This window comes from Schistocerca americana, chromosome 4, assembly GCF_021461395.2.
Source record: "Schistocerca americana isolate TAMUIC-IGC-003095 chromosome 4, iqSchAmer2.1, whole genome shotgun sequence".
Classification (NCBI taxonomy): domain Eukaryota; kingdom Metazoa; phylum Arthropoda; class Insecta; order Orthoptera; family Acrididae; genus Schistocerca; species Schistocerca americana.
In genome coordinates this window covers 724,498,667-724,521,472 of record NC_060122.1, presented here as the reverse complement: position 1 = coordinate 724,521,472, position 22,806 = coordinate 724,498,667, and the positions used below count along the sequence as shown (strand labels likewise).

At 39.2% G+C, this 22,806-nt stretch overlaps 1 protein-coding gene across 2 annotated transcripts in view; it reads right to left on the bottom strand.

Annotated features, from left to right (window-relative positions):
• Positions 1-812: 812 nt before the first annotated feature.
• Positions 813-22,806, bottom strand: part of LOC124612611 (acylphosphatase-2-like) — a 71,001-nt gene continuing 49,007 nt past the window's right edge. The window contains exons 3-5 of one of the 2 annotated variants that reach the window (XM_047140905.1): positions 19,145-19,254; positions 13,516-13,682; positions 1,216-1,376 (exon numbers count right to left, since the gene is read on the bottom strand). In XM_047140905.1, the coding sequence (XP_046996861.1) occupies positions 13,568-13,682; positions 19,145-19,254 (225 nt within the window). In that variant the 3' untranslated portion in view covers positions 1,216-1,376; positions 13,516-13,567. Of the gene's footprint in view, positions 1,377-13,515; positions 13,683-19,144; positions 19,255-22,806 lie in introns of both variants that reach the window. The other variant, XM_047140904.1, reaches the window with a different exon arrangement.

Sequence of the window (22,806 nt, the reverse complement as noted above, 5' to 3'; positions counted from 1 at the left end):
TGATTGTGAAGGGATAGAAACATAGATTTCAGCAGCCACTGACTGAACTATTCTCTCAAATAGACACAGAATAATGTTTGATGAAACTAAAATCTTGTTCCACACTTATATGTACTGAGATTCAGTACATTAAAGAAGCAGTAGAAATTGGAACTTCTGACAGCTTCAACCATGACTGCAGTTATAATATTAGTATTCTGTGGAAGCAATTTCTCAACACTGAGAAGACAGAGAGAAATGCACTGAATTTTTTTTTTTTTTTTTATGGGTGTACTGGCACCGCATGTGCAGACAGGGACACAATTTCTTGCAGCATGACATACACTAACCAATCACAAGCTGTCTAATTGCTATTAACAGTCACAACAACATTAGCCATGTCAATCATTTGTTGCTGACAAAGAAGATTGGAGGATTTCACCATGAGCTCAAGATTTTACACAGATCTGATGTAACAAGTAAACCGAAACTTTTTTTCCCCAACTTAATTCCTTCAGATTACGACTTCATCAAAATATCATTTGTACTTCTATTTAATTAAATATAAGTTTATAGCATGCAATCTGATGATGAAACAGATGATAGGGTACAACACATTACATCAGAAATAACTATTTTCATATGTAAACACCCAGCAATACTCCGTCTACTTTTTCCTTTCATTGTTCTCTGAGCAACTTACTCACGCAACAGTAAAAAGGAAGCAGACAAAATTAAATTCTGCCAGCGACTGATTAACATGGTTTTTACTAATGTCTAACTGAAAATCATAGTGAGTAATAAATGAGGGGATGAAGGAAAAAAAAACATGGTTACAGTAAGATGTTTTACAATTTTTATTTTGCAAACCATATTTGTTGTTGGTCAGTGACATACAAAAATTCTAGATACTCAGAATTAATAATATGAATGAGAACAATCCAGGAGCACCATTTACACAGCTAGGCAGCAAATTTCTGTTGTTAAAATACATCACTTGTTATACTTGCAGTGTGTTTTGTTAAAATGCAATGTCTGCAAATCATCACAAGTCAACTGCCTGTATCCATCAAAATATCAAATCAACAATGTTTAGACCTCTGAAAACAGTGGTATTATATACCTCAAAAAATGTAGTTATCTGTGATTATTTAAAATTTTTGTTACAAAATAAAAGCAGCAACAAATTCTTTGGTATGAAAGATAGATAAATAGATAAATAAATAAATAAATAAATAGTTTAGAAACAAGTGTAATATTCACAAATAAATAATACATAAATTTAATTCTTTAGCTTGAAGTCATTATTTGAACATGAAGTAATTTTGACTTCATTTTTGAATTCTACTTTTTCTACCTTGGCCATAGGACTGCCTGTTTCCTGTAGCCACTTCTTCCTGAAAAATCACAAAAAAAGAAAGAACAATTTTGTCAGCAATGAAGTGTATTGACAATAAATGACTAGTGAAAAATTTACGAGGCCTAAAAATCTCTCAAGTATACCTTGGTTAGTTAAGAATGAACTTAAACATTTCCCAAATACTTGAAAGATTTGCACTTAGTATAGCAAGGTTTGAATAATTATGACAACTGTTTTATACTCATGAGATATTTTCACGTACAAAAGAACACTCTACGGTTAGTACTCAAACAAGAGAAAATTTCCAAGTATAGAAAGTAAGTACTCTCCACTACACACTAAATTTAAAACTACAATGTGTGACTATATAAATTGGAGAGATGACAGCAGCGTCCTTTTATTTAGACCCGAGATATTATCCTTCCTCACACAAGCTTATAAAATACAATTTGGAGCACAGTACTACACAAAGGAGGAGTCGAGAATAGAAAACTACAGTGGAACACACACAAAAACCTGAAAAGCAAGCAGCATTCATTCACAAAAGGGGAAGGGGACACTTAACACACAACTTTTTTTGTTTGAAAGTCCTGTCAACAATAAGACAATTAGATGTAGGCTGATAAATCAGAACAGGTAAGCTTATATGAATGTGTGGTGTCTATTCTTTCCAACATGTCAAAAAGAACAGACACCACACAAAATCTGAGGCTGTGATACATATATAAATCAAACATGGATGGGAGATAACAAAGGAAAGAACAGACACCACGCATTCATATAACTGATTCACATCAATGGGCAATGAATCCACAACCCTCAGTGCAGATGCACATTTACGTTCAACCTTCAGTGAATCAAAAATTAGCAAGCGTAGAGGACATGGACAAAGACCGCAGATAGGTGGTGCTAGGTGTGAATGTGAGTTAGGCAGGGGGTGTGCCGAGAGTGTCTACACATTTGCAATAAACACAGTCTCCAGGTACAGTGTAAGCAACTGCCTAGTAAACGGATGATGATGATGATGATGATGATGATGATGATGATGATGACAGTATCAGTTTGTGGGGTGATCAACAGCTTGGCTATCAGTGCCAGTACAAATTCCCAATCTTTTCACTGTACAGACTCACCGTTTCCCAGAATGAGGAAATGATCAGGACAATACAAACACCCAGTCCCAGGCCAGAAAAAACCGTGACCCAGTTGGGAATCGAACCCAGGACCCTGTGATCCAGAGGCACCAACACTAACCACTAGACCATGAGCTGCAGCCTAGTAAAACAGCAGATTCCAGGTTCGTCTCCTGGTCCAGCACACATTTTCACTCGTCACCACTGATTCCGCATAAAGTCCCAATGCAGCCGATATAGTTTGTTCCTTCCCTTCTGTTTCCTTTCTCCCTTATCCATCTTAAATTTATGAAAGGACAGATAAGGTTTAATACAGGATGATACCATTGTACCACCTTGCAGCAACATGGCAGAAATCAGATAAGAGTTTCTGGATACACAGGAAACATTGCTGACATTTAACAGGAGTTATTGAGGTACTCACCAGTTTGTACTGAGAACCGCTCAACACTTGAGAAAACATTACACTACTGTTATCATTGTAAAATGGTGACTTCATTTCATTTTGTTCTAAATATATTGGCAATCAATGGCAGAGCCTATTTCATGACCATCCTGTATATTCATTTGTAGGAAACAAGAATTTAGACCACAACAGAAATGTCACAGATACCCCAAATAATCTGAGCCTATTAAATTATCTAAAAGTAATAATGACATCCTATAGGATAAGTGGTTTATGGTACAGAAGTTGATGTGACAACTGATGACAACTTAAAAACTGCAAGTTGTTACAGATTTTAGTTTAGATTCTTTTACATTTCAGTAACTATATGATAGTCCAAAAGAGTTTTTATAGTTCTGAAAGACAGATTGTAGCAATTACAGCAAAAACTCAAATTCTTGGCCAACACAATATCAACTAACAGACAGACAACTTAAATACAAGCGAATATTTCTCAATGATTCATTATCTCCCACATTTATAACTGCAAAAGGAGATAGCTATTTACGGCACCAAAAAGGAAAGTTCTTACAGTGTGTGTCAAACTGCATTCACTAACAGATAAAAAAAGAGGTATGAAATTATGATTTTTTGGAGCAACTGCAACAATGCTCAAACTTTGGACCAAAATGTGTCACTACAACAAGATGACGAATTTCTTCTGTCAACAAAGAAAATATAGTTTCCTTTACCAAACAATCACTAACAAGAATTTAGGCAATTAATGTGAAGATAACAACTGTACTATATAAATTTTATACTTTAAAGTCCGGCAATAAATAAGAGAGCAAGGGAGACTTAACACTCAGTTCAGGCAGGTTACAAGGAAAAGATTGTGGTACTTTACAACTTGAGAACTTAAGACTTGAGAAGGGGTGGATAACACCTGAGAAATTAAAAATGCAGATATCTAACAAAACTCTGCAGAAGAAAGATACCGTGTTCCAGTTGCTTGAACAGGATAGTAGCTGAACCAATAACATGTAAGGCCACAAAGGTTGACAAAAAGATGGAACTCAAACATAAATTAATTATATACCTTATGGAATTCACTGTACCTAAGAATCTGAGGCATGGTTATAAATTACGATATTTCCAAATACAAACACATTTGTCCACTAGTTCAAGTTGCACAAAATGGATGGTGACCTTCGATGAGAAATAGAAAGAAGTGTGAAGGAAGAAATGATTGAATGGTATGTGCACAACATGTCTTGGACGACTGACAGACTACATGCAGGCACATGTGGTGGTTGCTTTTGTCTGAACAGTGCCAGACAGTGCAATCATCAGCACAAATCTGAGTTAATGTATGGTTACAATAAGGAAATTGGTGAACAAGAACAGTAAAGTATATAAAATAATAAAACTTCTATAAAAGGGAAGTGCACAAAAGGATCTTAAAAAGGTAAAAAACATCCAAAATAGAGAAGCTGGCTCATTGCATCATCTTTAAGGACAAGTCAAGTGTCCCTAACATGTAGTTGTACAGCTGGGAAACAAAAAAATATTAGTATACATTTGGCACACTGTTTAAGTGATCAGTAGAGCCCAGATTTTTATGCAATTACATAACCTTTTCCTTTGTTCCTCCTCACATGAAAAGTGTAAATCTTCACAAATTATGTTTTTTATTTATTTATTTATCTTACAGCTCGAAACATGTATTTAACATGCATGGGCAATGTTACAATAATTACATTTAGCTTATTGATACACAATATAAATAGATTACATGCTATTAAGTAAAAGATCATTTAAGTATATTTAACATAGCATTCCTGAGGTCAAATCATGTCAGCACCATACTGTATGGGCACTTCAATATAAGCCATTTTTTAACTCATTTTTAAAAATTCTACCAGAAAGCTGTTTCAGGTTGTTTGGCAGAGAATTATAAAATATTGCTCCCTTAATGAATGGGGTATTCGTTTATTTCTTTTTATCACTACATGTTTTTATGTATTTTGCTATAATTATGCATTTTACATGCTTTAACTTGATACTATACAAAATTACTTAGTAATGTTTTTTTACACTTTTTCCTTACAAAAGTGTGCAAAGAAAGTTGCATACATAAAAGCTGAGACAGGAAGTAAATTGTCTGCAAAAATTCATGTTCTAGTACAATAAAATGTCATTAACTGCACTGGGATTAGATTATAAAGGACATGCTTAATTTTATAAGATACAGAATTTCAGTTCCCAAAAGCAAAGGAGATGCAATAACAATATTGTGTGTAGCAATGTAGTAGAGATTGTTTGTTGTAAAGACCTTTTTGTGCTATCAAGATTGGTAGCAGACCAAAGAAAAGACTTGTGGCCCAAAGATTTTTGACTATTAGTGACTTCTACAAAGTCAGAACTAAGGAGTGTGTGCACCAAGAAAAATTTACCAAATGCTACTTATTACGTGACCATAAATGTCGTGTTCCTGATGCATCCTGTTGCACCAAAATTAAAATCCTGGGATACGACAGACAACACTTTCACTACTGATGGAGAGTTTGTTCTATGTTGAGCGAGCAATAAGCGAATTGGATGCTTTATGAAGTCACTTCAGCAACATATACACAGAACAAAGAAATGCAATTATCTAAGAAGCAAACACTATAGACAAAGATGCAAAGACTCTGATCAACCAATGATGAAGTAATGTGAAGTATCTATTATAATATCTTTGGCTCGTACAGTGGAGCCGGACAATCTCTTGTTTACTGTTGAACTGTGCGATCACTTGTGTAAATATGTAACTCATAATAAAGCATTATTCATTTAAAATGGTGTCTGTGATGTTATTTCACTATGAAAAGCACCTGCACCTACACTGGTGACCCCGTGTTACACGTTTTCCACGAACTTCCATGATTCGGGCAATTTCCTCGTATGAAACAACACAGGACAATGTGACCAACAATAATGACTGCTACAACACAACAACTGACTTCATCCATCACATCACCTGTGCTTATTTCCCCTGCTCTGATCTGTCACCATGGTGCTTTGAATTGTGTGAAATTTGAAAACTGAACTGTTGCCGGTACAGCTCGCTCAAAAAACAGTGCAGATAATGAACTTTGCTGGATTAGTTTCTATGTCCCATGGACATTTCCCAGGACATTTAACATATTATATCGCTCCTTCGAGTGGTTTTTCAGTGCGTGAAGAACCTGTAATGTTGCATGACCAGTTTGTCAAGCTTGCTGAGCCTAACTTACAACCCAGGCGGCCGGCTTTCCACCAGACACCTAATTGCCAACATGTACACATAACCTCACTCGATTCAACAACAACCCACGAGTGTTAAGCCCAGCGCAACAGAAGCAGTGCATGAACACCAATGAACAATTTGACTTTCACCATTTCCACCTTGTCCAGTGCTCCTACATCAAGCATTTTTAGTGCACCTGAACCTGTAAACAATGCACATAGTACACTATGTTGTGCAGTCTGATTTTCAATGGCCACGCCCTTTTTTGTCACGCTGGTCGTGTCTGTTACAGCGCCTGCTATGCTGGTTTATATACATGTACCTCTTGTAAGGACATGTCCGAAGACACGGTTTTCTTTAGTGGACAGCATTTTGAACATCCAAGGCATCCTATCTGACGAAGTGTGGTTCTTCGCAGTGCTTACAACTCTATACAAGCATACAGATTTGATGTCCGATCTCAGCCACGCAGCACTGACGAGGGACCACTACAAAAATAAAAAATCCACAATTCTTGAACAATTGTCGAAGTCCCCCCCCAAGAGGCAGTTCATCACTTAGTGCATGAAGTATCGCTCAGTGAGCTCACACCTTCTCAACTTTGACAAAAGATTAGAGCATTAATAGAAACTTCATTCCTATCAGATGAAATGCTGTGTTTGCTCTGAATAGTTAAAATACTGTCAAGCCCTCTGACTACAACTCTTATTCCATGCTACCGACCCACTAGAAAGATGTTTACAGCTGGCAGATGATGCCTACAAAATCGTAAGACATGATCAACTCATCTCCGTGCAGAGTTCATCAGCACCGCCGACAGTTGACAATCCTGTGAACACCAGAACACAGTTTTGTGCGTACCAGTCGACAACGCTGGTTGAGGTGCTACCTGGTGGCAGAAGTAACAAGTATGCTAGTCCCACCACTCCTGCTTGCTCGGCCTCCAACAAGGTACACCATCAAGACGACAGGTGTCGCTAATCAACCGTGGGGATGCGACTTAGAAGTGCTGCCCGCCTTGTTCGCCAGACCCAAACTTGTACCACAGGATGAATTACATGCTACATCTTGCAGGCAGCCTACAGGGCACCTACATCAACACCAGCCATCACATAATAAACAACTACCGCAAGGCAGATTTTATGTTCACGACCTCAACAATGACATGCTCTTCCTGGTCGACACTCGTGCAGATACTAGTGTTATAATCCCAGCGTTGTCTGCTACACCACAGACACCTTCTGCCCTGACTCTGTGAGTGGCTAACAACTTGTCACGTCATGGTCCATGGCTTCATTCATCTTAACCATTTTGTTTTGAGTGGACATTTAATGTGGCTGACATCTACGAACCTGTACAGACATAGACTTTCTACAACACTACGGACTCTCTCCAGACCTTTCAATGGCCACACTGTCACAGCATTCCTCCACCCAAAGCACTGAGGGCTCCTCTGTCAGAGTATCTACAAATTCAAGAGTGACGACTGCTACAGTTAGCTGAACTCACATGTCTCACTTCTGACTTGGTAAATTCATTGTGCAAACTCCCCAACCAGCACCACGATATCAGAGCTCTACACGTGGCAAATGCATCACTGCAGGCACTCAACAACACGTTAGTACATCTGGTATGTGCATGGACAAACATTGCTGCACTCTCATCAGGAACACCCATTAGTACTGCATGTTGTGCAGCCAAATCCTGCAACTGCAGTCACGGCTGTCGCCGAGAAGGTTCACTTCAAACAGGCATCTTGCTCAAACAGCAAGCAAACTTCTGCCTCTACAACAGAGCTTCAACAACAAGCCTGCCATCCAGGCAGACGATGCCCCCTTCACAAAAGTCGAGCCAGTGAGCTATGCAGCTACCTCTAGCACTCCCACCAAACTTGTACAAGCCTGCATCATCGCACCCACCACAAATGCGGACTACGCCCTCCTCACCAAGTCACCAGACCAAATGGCAGACAATCCAGCCTCCGCACCTGCAGATTACGCCAACCACGCCCATGACATACTCAGCAGAGGCAGCCTTGACAGCCCGCACTTCAGATCAGTCCTCTTTTTAACAGTACTGCATGTGACGTGTGCCTACTGCTCATGTGACTTCAAATGTGCTAATGGCATCCATTAAGGTTATTACAAACAATAATTCTCATAGACTACATACCACCAAAGGACCTCCTGTCCAAGAGAAAGCATGCCACCTGTCAGCTACAAAACTTCACCTTGCTAATTAGTGCATTCAGGAACTGGTAAGCACAGGAAATGGATGTTCTTCCGATGGCAATTGGTCACAATCACCCCATCCCCCACATTCAAGATTTTGCATTGCTATTACATGGTGCTCAGCATTTCAGTGTCACTGACTGTCATAAGACATATCCCCAAATTCCAATGTACAAAGATGACGCCCTAAAATTGCCATTATAACTCCCTTTGGCTTGTTCGAATACTACTTTATGCCTTATGGACTCAAAAGTACAGCTCAGATGTGGCAACGTTTTGTTGACACTATTTCTCCAGTTTCCATTTTGTTACGCTTATATTTATGACATTTTAATTTTTTTTCTGTCTCTGCTGAAGAACATGAGCAGCACCTTTCTCAAGTACTCCACAAACTCTCTGATAATGGCGTAGAGATAAATGACAGATCACAGTTGCGTCTTAATGGAGTTACTTTCACAGATCGCACTGTAAACTGTAAAGGTTTCTGTCTCGTATCTGAATGCATCGCTCACACTATGAGCATAACACCAGCCATGCCCTCAGCATTTCTTGAGCACAATCAATTTTTTCTGATGACACATTCCTCATGCTGTCTCTCTAAGTGCCCCTAACTGACACCTCACGAGACAAGCATACTACAGGTGATAGCAAAGTCACGTTTTCCCAAGACATGACTCAAGCCTTTAATGATCTGAAAATGGCTCTAGCTGATGCAGTCACACTAGCTCAGCCCAACACCGATGCCCTAATTTCAATCATTACTGATGCTAGCGATATCGCCTCACTGGTAGAAGTCTTTTACATCAAGCCCCCCATACTACCTGCTGGATTTGTGGAGGACTCTAATACTAGTGTTGCAACAACATATAGACAACACCACTCAGTCATTGCACTTCTTTTCCAAAAAACTGTCTTTCTCAGCATAAGTGGTCTGCCTTTGAAGGGAACTTCTTGCTCTCTATGAAGCCAAAAGCTATTTTTGAGAGAATATATAGCACACAACGTCACTATTTACATGGACCACCATCACCTCATTGACACGCTGTGTAATCCCACCAGTGATCTCCCGTTTTCAGCATGTGGACTTCATCAGCTAATATACGACAGATACCTATTTTATCAAAGGCACGGATAACACTGTAGTAGATTATATGTCGTGCCTTCATGCTATTACAAGCCTCTCTCCACCTCCCTGCACATCCCAACTTGCTCTTCCCTGGTGTTGCGCAGCCGGTCCTTTGTGATACATCAACAAATACACCATGACCACTTGTACCTCTCCCCCTTCATCGGACCTTCTTTCTTCTTCACACCCCCCCCCCCCCCCCCTTCATCCACCACCCTGGATCAGAACTGCCAGTTCCAATCTTTGCTCTTTGACTGCTTGTGCATTCTATGTGGTGCCAAGCAAATTTCTTATTATAGCTTATCACCCACAAAGTAACTTATTGGTCAAATGCTGGCAACAAGCACTGAAAGTAGCTTTAATGTGTCACTTAAGACTCTCTGTCTGATGCACTTCCACAGGTTCTACCGGGCATACACACAGCCTATCAAGATGATTTGAATTCCTTGCTGGCAGAAATCCTTTACGTTGAGCCCCTCGTACTACCTGCTGAATTTGTTGGGAGCTCTAATACTAGTGGCAACAAGGTACTGTCCTCTAGTTCAGCAAGTTCACTCTCGTATCACGCGCATACACATACCATGAACCCAAGCACATACATTACTCCAAGTTTTTCTCCAGAAAGGCATTGCAAGCTGTGACTATTATGTTACAAGATGACACTGTTTGTTCAGTCCTAACTCTGTCATATTTGGGGCCCTATCAGGTTGTCAGTCCCTCAGAAAATACAATGACACTCATGGTTCATAGCAAACCACCCAGTCTCCCTACAACAAGTTCCACCAGTGTGGTTCCTTGCCAGCCACACCTCAGATGATGATGACTCAGAGCTCATCCTAAGTGTAGCTACGACAAGTAACTTAATTCCTGGCAAGTATTCAGTAGGCACTCCCAACTCGCACTCCCTCACTACCTGTCACGGGTCACAGTAGCGTTAGTGATGGTGTTCCCAGCAGTGAAAATGTTGCACATGACAAATCAGTCAGTCGTACCTTTCTTCTCACCGGCCATGCCTTCTGCTGCCATGGCTATGTTTACTGTCAACGTCTCTGCATACCCGATCGCAGATATCTCCTTTCAATGTAATAAAGACTGTTATTCATGCACCACCTAGCTCCCTCAGAAATTGTTTGTTAACGTTACGATCATCCGAGCTTTCCAATTACCTACTGACTTTGTAAACAGCTCTCTTTGAGCTTTCATCAACAAGGACAGTCTGCTTACAACTCATGTCCAATGCAATCAGATGTCAAGATGGCATGGCAACATACCATATAACAGACTTGTGGACGACTGTCGCATTCGTGGCAACCACCTTGAGGACACTTTTTGTATTTGCCAAGTCTTCATATAGTATTGTGCGCACAAATTCCTTGGAAAGGCCAACTGTGGAGGTGATGTCTGCCACACTCATTCTGTGAACCTCCAAAGCAACTTTCTCCACTTGCTCCATCATCATGTCGTCAGATCAACTGGTACGTGGCCGAGATTTTGTCTTTGGTTTCATATGACATTCTGCCTTCTGTGGAACTGTAGCACTTATGAATGTACATTAGATACATCCATGATACATAAATACATGTCTCACTAAACTGGCATTGAACTTCAGTTGGTATCACACCGCGCAAGTGCAAGAAATGAATGATTACACATGGTCCTTGTAATGAAAACACACCGTTTTAAGTACCAAAACTGTCTTCACTTTCATTGCTGCCACTTGAGATCTGTGTGCTGTAAGTGCTGCTACCTCACACACATTCACAAGTGCACCTGTACTTTAAAACATACCATGTTTTTCAATCCATTTCCAGCTCTGAATAAAAAAGAAAAAAGAAAGAACGAACATCTGAGTAATTATAACTTGAATGCACCTCATAAACTGACCACAGTGATGGACTGATGTCAACGGTGGCCATCCCATACAAATTCGGTGCTTAGGCACCACATCTAACAGCCATACATATCTTCACATGCAGTAAATTGTAGACACACCTTTCTGCTCTTGTGGAGAAGAGAAACATGCAAATCACCTTTTCTTTGGGTGCCCTAGAAACTAGATATGTTTTGTTTACAACATGCAAACAAACCAATTTTCTATCAACACATATATGAGCTCCAGGATGGTACAAGTTAAATGTCCATAAACTCACTAAAAAAAAGGGGAAAAAACTGGAAGCAAGAGGAGGGGCTGATCAATCCCGTGTTAGTCTGATTGTAAATGTTCTCTGGTCCAATCGTATTTTACCTATCCTATACATGCCATTAACACTCTTCATAATTTTTTAAATTCTTTCTCCTGATGTTCCTTGCATGTCAACGTTGACAATATCATAGGACCTCACAACATCCTTATAAAAGTTGAGGGTGATGTGCAATTCACAAATAATAGGACAGGCACTGCGACTATTTGATACTGTAAGAAGTTTGGTTGCTTGTTGTGAAGTAGCCATCTTGGTAATAATGAAGCCATATGTATACCTTTTTTTTCATAGATTTCGTTTCCTTCTAATCACTTTTTAATATAGAGAGATGAAACTTGGCCAAACAAAAGTCCCTCTCAATAATAATAAACTGTTTTTGGTACTGTAGTGCAGTATTTCAGTCTAGATGTTTTATGTTATTTGAGGGTTCCTCTCCCAGACAATCTTCATTACAACACTTAACAGTGGTTGCTGAACCCTGCCTTGAGTTTAAGATACTGAAGAACTTATGGCATTGAGCAGCCCCAGATCAGAGAAGGGAGAAACAGGGAATCACAACAAAGTAGGCAGACATGGAGGAGGCAGTTTATTGGGATACAGTACGTACACTAAATAGCAAGAGAGCTGTAGGCTATGGAGAGAGTGAAAATTAGAATATCAGCACCGGTGAAGGCTGTATTGGTGGCAGAAGAGAGCCGTGATGGGAAGGAAGATTAAACTGACAGGTAGTGGTGCAAGGTTCACCTCTGTAGCTCATTGGTCAGTGAGCCTGGCTGCTATTGGGAGGACCTGGCTTCGATTCTCGGTACTGCCAGGAATTTTTCCTTGGTGGGAGGGCTGGAACAGCATGCACTCAGCCTCATGACGTCAACTGAGAAGCAACTTGGGTGAGAAGTAGGGGCTCCAAGGTCAAGAAAGCTGAAAACAACTCCGACAGCAGTGTGCTGACACCACACCCCTCCACAGTGCTTCCAATGATACCATTACCAGAGAATGACATGGCTAATCATGGTCAGAATGTGGAGCTTTCCTCTGCTTTAGTGGTGGGAAGGGATTAGTCAAGGATGAGGTTGAGGGTGAGGTGGAAGAACAGTAATGGGGAGTGGGTCTGACAGGAGTTTGATGATATGCAAAGGAATCAAGACACAGCATGTGACACTGGAATAGAAGAGATGGACATTGGAGGGACAACAGGTTCCTGCATGGCAGCAGATGGGAGAAGTGACACGGTTGCATGGCATAGTTTGGGGTAGGAGCAGGGGAACACAATCAGTGTGAGGAATAGCTTAAGGATTGAGGGCAATTGAGATTTGACTAGATTTTTTTTTTCACTTTGCTTTAAATAAGAAATTAGGTGTAATTTTTAATGCTACATATGTAACTCTAGAAGCGTTGTTGAGTAATGTATAGCAAAGCCAAGCAAAGTAAATGCCCAGAAGGATAGTGGAATATTTTGAAGTAATTGGTCATCGTTACTCTTATTTTGTATCCATTAGACACAGGGGACGATAATGCAGACAGTTCAATATTTTATCTACTATTCCAGTCTTCATTAGCCCTGAAATACAGAAATAGCTAAATTATCTTTTCCTCCACATCTAATATAACAAAGATATCCTCTTTGCCAGGCACACACACTTCAATTCGGCCAGGTTACAAGAACACATTTGCCACTGTTATGAACCCATGCTTTCACATGCACATGCACGCTAGACATTCCATATTTCACTATAACAACTGCCTTACATTAAATCATAAAATATGACCTCTGTTATTTAAGACAAAAAATCAATATTTGTAAGTATGTAGCTTATTGTTATTTAACTTACGGAAAATAGCAATGTTATATCACTTTTTAGTAAGCAGTTCATAAAACAAGTGTCAGTGCTTGACTGTGAAAGAAGCAAATGAGTATTGACGAATTGGAGCTTCATTTCTGAATTCCGCTTTTTCAATTTTGGAACTTGGGCTTCCAGTCGTTTGAAGCCATTTTTTCCTGGAACAAGTTCAGGTAAAAATAATAGTTTAATGAATATACACAGTATCTATTATGGCACAGGTATATTAGCAAGGGGTTTATGTGGCAAGTGATGTGTCCAGTCTCCTCTGTTTCATATTTGCGCGCGCGCGCGCGCGCGCGCGCGCGCGCGCGCGCGCGCGCGCGCGCGCGCGCGTGTGTGTGTGTGTGTGTGTGTGTGTGTGTGTGTGTGTGTGTGTGTGTGTGTTTTTCATCAATGACAAGTGGGGCAGAGGATTGCTTCAGTTCACTAAGGAGAAGTAGGAGAAAAGTAATAGATTAGTTTTGTGTTTGTTCATCAGGGGCAAACTTGAACCTCATTCTCAGTCTGTGCACAGTTTTAATCTGTAAGGATGAGTCATATCAGAGGAAGCTTTGCTGAAAAATGGATTTTTCTTTCTGGGGTAACATCTTATACCAAAAATAGACCATTAATTTCTTCTCTGTTTCACAACAAGAACCTGTAGTGCATATTTTAAAGTGATCAGGAGTTTTGCACAGCAATAACAGTTTTGCTGCTTTTGAGAATTGACTGTTATAACTATGGAGTTAACCACATTTTTCTGGTAAAACTTCATGGGAGGGCCACTTGTTTTCTGCAAAAGAACTGGGACTAAAATCTCAGCTTTTTGCACACATATGTAATTCTCAAAATTGTCATCCTGGTGATGCACACATTTATCCCAATTTGACACCAATTTGTTGATACCATCACTGCAGAATGTCTGACTGTTGACAGAACCACATCATCATCTCTGCTGGCACTACTTCATCACTAACAAAGTTAAGTCCTCGAAAGTGCTCTGCAAGTTTTGGAAACAGATGAAGAAACAGGATGGGGTCAATTGAGGACTGTATGGAGGACGATCAATGACAGTGTATCCAAAGCATCTGATTGTTGTAGATGTCACAGCACTCTTGTGGTCTGGCACTGTCACACTGAAGGAGAGGGGTGCACCATGTGTCGACAAACTCTTCCAAGTTGTGCTTTCAGTTTTCTGGGGGTCTTTCAGTACCTTGCAGAGTTTATGGTGGTGCCTTTAAGCATGAATTCCAAATGCATCACACCTTGAACTTCCCAGAACATTGAGCATGACTTTGCCTGCTGATGGCACAGTCTAACTTTCTTGGCAACTGTGATCCTCTGTGGCAGAACCCCACTGATGCTCTTGTTTTCAGGGTCAAAATGGTGAAACCAGCCTTCAACATCTGTCACAATGTTGTTACAGACTCCATCACCTTTTTGCTCAAAATTCAACAGAAATTGTTGACCAATGTCCATTTTCCTCTGTTTCATATCAGGAGTGAGCATTCGAGGCACCCACCACATACAGTTTTCTGTACTGCAATGATGGACTGTAAACACCCTTGTGAAAGCTGTGTGTGTTATCCAATGATTTTCCCTGATGAGTTTATCAACCTGATTTAGGGTTGCCATAAGCATCACACACGTTGAGGTTAGCACCACCATTTCCCTCATTACGAGCAAGAACAATCCAACATCACATATTACTGATGTCAATACAATCATCACTAGTCACAGAGCTCACTCTTCTATGGATTTCACCTGGAGGCACGTTTTCTGCAGTTAGAAACTATTACAGCACGCTCTTTCTCATGAACTGACATAGGTATGTTAAGTAGTGCCACATTACACAGTACAATGCAGAGCCCTCTAGTGGCAGCGGGTTGCAATTTGCATCAGCAAAGCAGGGAAGTCTACCTATGACATTCAATACCTCAACCAACATTGAGAACAGAATGAAAATTCTGGAAGCATTATTTTTCAGCATGCCCTCTTATTTTTCATTTTTTCTTTAAGAGTCCTGTGCCCAGTAAGTAGCCTACTGTGGAAGTTAGCACTAATGAATAGGTCTGCAATGAAAGGAGATATTAATGTTACTGCCTTTCTTTTCTTCTTTTTTGCTCTTGTGCTCATCAGTGAAACCTGCAGTACAAAATAGCTGGTAGTAAATGAGACATTCAGACACAAAAATCCTTATGGTACTACACAGTTAGGACACTTCCAAAGTGTCAAACTATTTTAGGTTGTGCTAGTCCTTTTTTCTGACTGATAATTGACATGATCTTATACTTCTTTCATTTTAAGTAATTGTATTGCTTGATACAGCATGTGTGAAAAGATTTCCTCAGCTAAATTTTTACCCAATAACACGGAGAGAGTAGGTCTGAATACAGTATTTTGAAGTTGCACTCTTGTACCTTCATGTACCCTGCAGATAATAAACTTACATCATTTTTCACTTCAATATTCATTCCCTACATGAAAGATTGCACTTAACAAGCCTGGTCTGCCAAAAATCATATTTTACCGTCCCAATTGCTGTGCATATCTCTTACCTGGCAATCTGCAGTTTTTCTGCCTCTCATTACTCTTTTCTTCAAAAGCCAGCACCCTTACATAAAAACATCACAGACTCATACATTGTGACTGATATGGAGAATGTTACACTTTTCTGAAAGAGGTCATCTTTACTTTACCTCTTCCCTTATTGGCTGATGTCAAAGCCGGTTCTAAAAATTCTTCCTGTTTTGATGTACACTGACTGTCTCTGATGACTGTCGCCAATGTCACTGCAAATTACTTCCTTCCATATGAGTGGTGACTTTTTCTTTACCACTGTTAAGTTGAAGATTTACTTTTTTATGTAATTTGGAAATAAGTGGTGATTATTGATGTACTGAGTAATCAGATTTATCCGCTTCATCTCAAGCAACTTATTGTTTGTTGCAGGGATGTGCTAATTTTAAGCCACAAGATTAAATGATTAATGTCACACATGACTTGCAGTGTCATATTGTCACAAATGGCATATGAGAGAAAGAATTGAAATGTGAAGGTTTTGAAGAATGTACATAATGTTACGAGGACTTCAGACTTTCAAAAGATTTTGAAATATTACAGTTATTTCTAAAATGTCTTTTCTGAAATCAGTTTTGGGGACATTCTTATGTGGTTTAATCTGATACATTTATTTTAATGAACAAGTTAATTTTCTGAAACTGAATACTATAAATTTTAGAAGATACCAATGACATGAAACTGTTCAGTTTTCATTACTGCTAAGCTATTTTGAAACAAATTTACTTGTGAAGTAGAAATGGTTCTATACAGGTGGAAACCCTCTGACAAACATTGCAAAGATATTGCAGCAAGAAGAGAGATTTTTATACATAAACATGCAAATCATTACAGCTTTTCAGATTGCACAAACAATTAATGTGCGCACACACACACACAAAAATGTATTCTTGTGATTTATTGATGACATATGAGAATGGATGATAAGTTTTGTAACAACATTCTACAAAACATTTTCTTACAAAACCAAAAAATTATTTCTAAGGCCAATATAATACAACCTTGTGTCATACATGTTAGATTGTAGCCTGTAAACTACAACTGTTTATGAAATAAGGGATAAAACCATTATGTGTACCAGTCAATTTCATTTTCTCCCTCAGCACATGTCAAGGGCTTATGCCCTTTTCTTCAGGTGGATCAGTGGATTTCATACATTTTTTTGTTTGCTGGGAGTAGCCAGTTCTCTGCTTTGATTTTATTTTATTATAAATAAAATGTAATTACTATTGGAATTACAACATGTTAAACAATAATGAAGCTGCTTAATATTTTGATTCACAAGTTGTTTTCATGATTTAGGTTACTCAATAATAGATGGCTCGAGAGGCTTTGGGAACAGTTCATAGCCACTGTCTCAGCTTTGTCATTGAGTATATCCTGCCCATGTTTTCAGTTGCAGAAAAACTTCAAGTTCTTCATAAAGGTTCAGTTTGTGTGTTCCCCAAATCTAGTTTGGAAGCTTCGTCTGGTCTGACCCACATATACAGTGTCTTGTAGACACCTGAGTTGGTAAATACATTACTGTTGTATTTAATGTTGCCTCAGGTGTCTACAAGATAAAATGCAATGTATACCCAGTGCAATATGTGGGTCAGATCAGCCAAAGCTTCTGAACTAAATTTAAGGAATAAATATGAATTTATGTACAAAACCTATAATAAATCTGCCATAGCTACTCACATTAATGACACAGGACACATTTTTGACAACAGATAGTAATTAACAAAGCTTTGTGAACTAAACAAAGCCCACAAGTACAGCCTCTATAACAAACTTAAGATGTTCATTCACAACAGGAAACATGGGCAGAACTTGCTCAATGGCAAAGCTTGAGACAATGACAATGATTTTTTTGGGAGCTTCTTCAACCTACTAGATGACTGATTTTTACTATTATTTTTGAGTGACCTACATCACGAAAACAACCCTCAAATCACCAAACTGATATATTACGAAATAATACATTATTTGTATCTTTATTTTGTAATCTAAATTGGTCACAAAAGCTCTTTGACTTACAAGACACTCGTCTCTACATCTGTACAATCTCTGGGCTGTTCATAATATCATTTCACATTTGTGTGGCATCTGAAGAGGAAAATGTACATTGATAGTAACCCTCAGGTTTCTTTCTGCAGAAACACCTTTAGTATCTTTATTACTGTTGTAATTTCAGAGCCATATTACGTTAAAAAGTGTCAATCATACCTTATTTGCAGTGAAAAGGAAGTCTAAACAGACAACTTGGTACTTCCAGCAAATAAAAAGGTAAAATAATCCACTGATCAACCTGAAGGTGAGTGTATAAGCCCTAGAAACAGTGTTGGGGAAAATAAAAATGACTGACACAGATAACTGTTTTAATTTATCTTTTATCTGATCTCATACACTCTCAACAGCTACTAGCCAGCATTTGCTTATTCAAACTATTTGCCAGTGAACAGAATAGTTAACAAAAATCACGCTCACTCACCTACATTCAGGTTACTTAACATTACCTACTACTGAATAGACACTTACCACTTATCAATCCATCCTCATAATACATGCTAAGTTAAGTAAGTGTATAACACTTTCAAAATAAAAAAGAATAATCTATCATTATTGGTTTTTCCATCTCAAGCTTGCAGTAAGTATGTTTTTCACCTGACATTTCACTTCTTTTTTATAAAGAATCTTCTGTGGTCATTCTGGAAATATGGGCACACAATACGTCTATAAATCCTATAAATCTTGATATTTACAGACTGAAAACAGTATTTCCTTATAAAATTGGCATACAATTTACAATGTTTCCACTCCTTGTTTACATATTTTGCAATCACTACTTTTTCTATCATTGTTGGTGAAGATTATGGGTGAAAGAAAATTTGCTTCACATTCACTTTTGGCAATTTTTTGCCTTTCTTGAATCCACTTTTTTATTTTTATTACATTTAATATGGAGAAAACCAATAATTATTATAGCAGCCTTTGCAAAATATGGTCATGCAAACAAACATTATGAGAAAAGCAATTTTAAGTCAAAAATGAAGCAATAGTGAAAATTCCTTACATGTGTTCCACTTTTTTAACTTCTCCTTCTATTCTTCCAAGAACTGTACCTTTTGGGGTGTTCATAATCCAACCTTTTACACCCACTTTCTTGGCTTCATCAACTGTGTACTGAAAATTGAAAAATAAGTAAACAAATTAAATTAAAAACATGAATAGAAGGTATTATTAGTGCAAGATCAGAGAGAAAAACAAAATGTATTGGTAATGCAGGTCCTGTGAGGAAAAAAATAATAATCACAAAACAATCTAAAATTCACTACAAAACAAACAAGCCCCAGTATTTTACTGTAAATGAATCACAATGAAAATAAAAATAAACAATTAATTAATTAATTCATTCATTCACTCAATCACAGACTCACCAACCCACTAATCACTCAGATTTTGTTCCATAGATCATACCATGGTGAAAGAGATCCTCCATATATGTGGAGAGAATCAGAATGTATGTTGGCAAAGAGATGGTGCTGTGATGAGTGAATTTCTACTGTAGAGTTAATTAATGATTATTAAAAATATATGTGGCATGTGTCAACCATCATAGGCTCTTTCTGTAACATATGCAATATTTAGAAGGTATAAAATTGGCGTTCCATGTAATCTGGAGAAAAAAATCTGCATCCACGAATCCATAATTCAATACCTGACCTGCTGCCCAGGGGACTATAAACTAATTGCTTCCTCGCGCCACATGTACTAATCAACTTAAAAACATACACTATGTTATCAGAAGTATCTGGACACCCTCAAAAACATATGTTTTCAAATTAGGTGCATCGTGCTGCCACTACTGTCAGGTACTCCATATCAGCGACCTCAGTAGTCATTACACACCGTGAGAGCAGAATGGGGCACTCTGCGGAACTCACGGACTTCGAATGTCGTCATGTGATGAGGTGTCACTTGTCATACATCTGTATGCGAGATTTCCACACACCTATACATCCCTAGGTCCACTGTTTCCAATGTGATAGTGAAGTGGAAACGTGAAGGGACACATACAGCACAAAAGCGTACAGACCGACCTTGTATGTTGACTGACAGAGACCGCTGACAATTGAAGAGGGTCATAATGTGTGATAGGCAGACATATATCCAGACCATCACACAGGAATTCCAAACTGCATCAGGATCCACTGCAAGTACTAGGATTTCATGGTCGAGTGGCTACTCATTAGCCACACATCACGCCGGTAAATGCCAAACGACATTTCACTTGGTGTAAGAAGTGTAAACATTGGACAATTGAACAGTGGAAAAACGTTGTGTGGAGTGACGAATCATGGTACACAATATGGCGATCCAATGGCAGGGTGCGAGTATGGCAAATGCCCAGTGGACATCATTTGCCAGCGTGCGTAGAGCCAACAGTAAAATCCGGAGGCAGTGGTGTTATGGTGTGGTCTTGTTTTTCACGGAGGGGGCTTACACTCCTTGAACAGTGGAAAAACGTTGTGTGGAGTGACGAATCATGGTACACAATATGGCGATCCAATGGCAGGGTGCGAGTATGGCAAATGCCCAGTGGACATCATTTGCCAGCGTGCGTAGAGCCAACAGTAAAATCCGGAGGCAGTGGTGTTATGGTGTGGTCTTGTTTTTCACGGAGGGGGCTTACACTCCTTGAACAGTGGAAAAACGTTGTGTGGAGTGACGAATCACGGTACACAATATGGCGATCCAATGGCAGGGTGCGAGTATGGCAAATGCCCAGTGAACATCATTTGCCAGCGTGTGTAGAGCCAACAGTAAAATCCGGAGGCAGTGGTGTTTGGTGTGGTTGTGTTTTTCATGGAGGTGGCTTACACTCCTGACACTATCACAGCACAGGCCTACATTGATGTTCTGAGCACCTTCTTGCTTCCCACTGTTTAAGTGCCATTTGGGGATGGTGATAGCATTTTTCAACATGATCGAGCACCTGTTCATAATGCACGGCCTCTGGCAGAGTGGTTGCATGACAATAACATCCCTGTAATGGACTGGGCTGCACAGAGTTCTGACCTGAATCCTATAGAATGCCTTTGGCTTGTTTTGGTATGCCAACTTCGTGCCAGGCCTCACCGACCGACATCGGTTCCACTCCTCAGTGCAGCACCCCGTGAAGAATTGGCTGCCATTCCCCAAGAAACCTTCCAGCACCGGATTGAATGTATGCCTGCAAGAGTGGAAGCTGTCCTGTCATCAAGGCTAATGGTGGGCCAACACCATATTGAATTCCAGCATTACAGATGGAGGGCACCAATGAACTTTTAAGTCATTTTCAGCCAGGTATCCGGATACATTTGATCACATAGTGTACTAAATACTGACGTAACATTGTTCAGTACTCTGTCCTCAGACACCAAAGAAATATCTGCACTTGCACCCTTTATGCCCTGTATATAATGAGCCGAAATCAAAATCTGTAAATGACACGCACAGAGAAAACGTTTTGCTCCTACTGAAGTGAAAAATCTGTGTGCACCCACATCTGGAGATCTGATCTTTCAGACTATGATTGCTGATCCTGCCTGTCTGAGGATAACATTATGCCTGCATTCTGAATGAACAACAACATCAAAGCACTGCATTTGGCACTGCACACACTTTCCACTGGCTGGATGTATTTTTCTTTTACAACTTCTAGCACAATACCATTTCGTATCTTGTGAAGTGTCATCAGGTGGCAACAATAGACATCTGCTATCACAGATAAGAAAGCCAAGAGTCACTGCCTTCACTGGTTGGTAGTCAATGATGTTGATTTCTGATATCTTATCAAAACTCATAAATGAGGACTTCTATATGTTGCAGCCTCACCTCCACATATCATCATCCTAATTCATTTTCCTACAGCTAGAGAAGCATCTGGAATCTCTTCATTGGGCTAAATAATGGCATAACCAAAGACTGTGGTATCACCATCTGTTTTGACCTAAGACTTCCCACAGCCTATGCAAGAGCTTATACATATGGTGCACTTTAATACGACTGGAGGATATTCATGCAATATGGTGACCACGATGTCAAGCAGGCAACAAATGATACAAAAATATTTAATTGTAGAAATAACATGAAACTAACAGAACAAGTGGGAATACATGGTTTTAGGTGAGATCAAACTAACTGTAAGACAATCCTAATAACAAATCATACCAAAACAACACTAAAAAAATCCAGCAAACAAAATCCTCTGTAATGAACAAAAACAAAATAAAAAACTTACCACATATTTCGCTCAACCTATATAGCTCTAACAAAAGGAAAACTAAAAGAAACAAAACAACCACCATTAACAAAACCCATTCCTCCCCAACCTTAGGTCCCCCTCCCCCAACCCCACCAACTGGCCAATACACATATCCGAAAATGATAGCAAAATAAAAACATAATACACACAAAATATCATTATATACAACTTCGCGGAAAAAGAAAGAAAGCACAATCCAAACAAAACACTAATTTTACCCCCGCATACATATTCTGTCATATATACTCATCCCTGGTTTGAGATGCAGCACTGTTGGTCAATTTCATTCCTTCACTGCACTGCTGGCACTTCACACATTCCACCGCAAGGTCATACAACAGTAGAAATTTAATAGCAGACGCCATATCGTCTGCCACAGGGGCAACCAACATACAATTCATAAATTTCATTTTAAGAACCCTGACTGG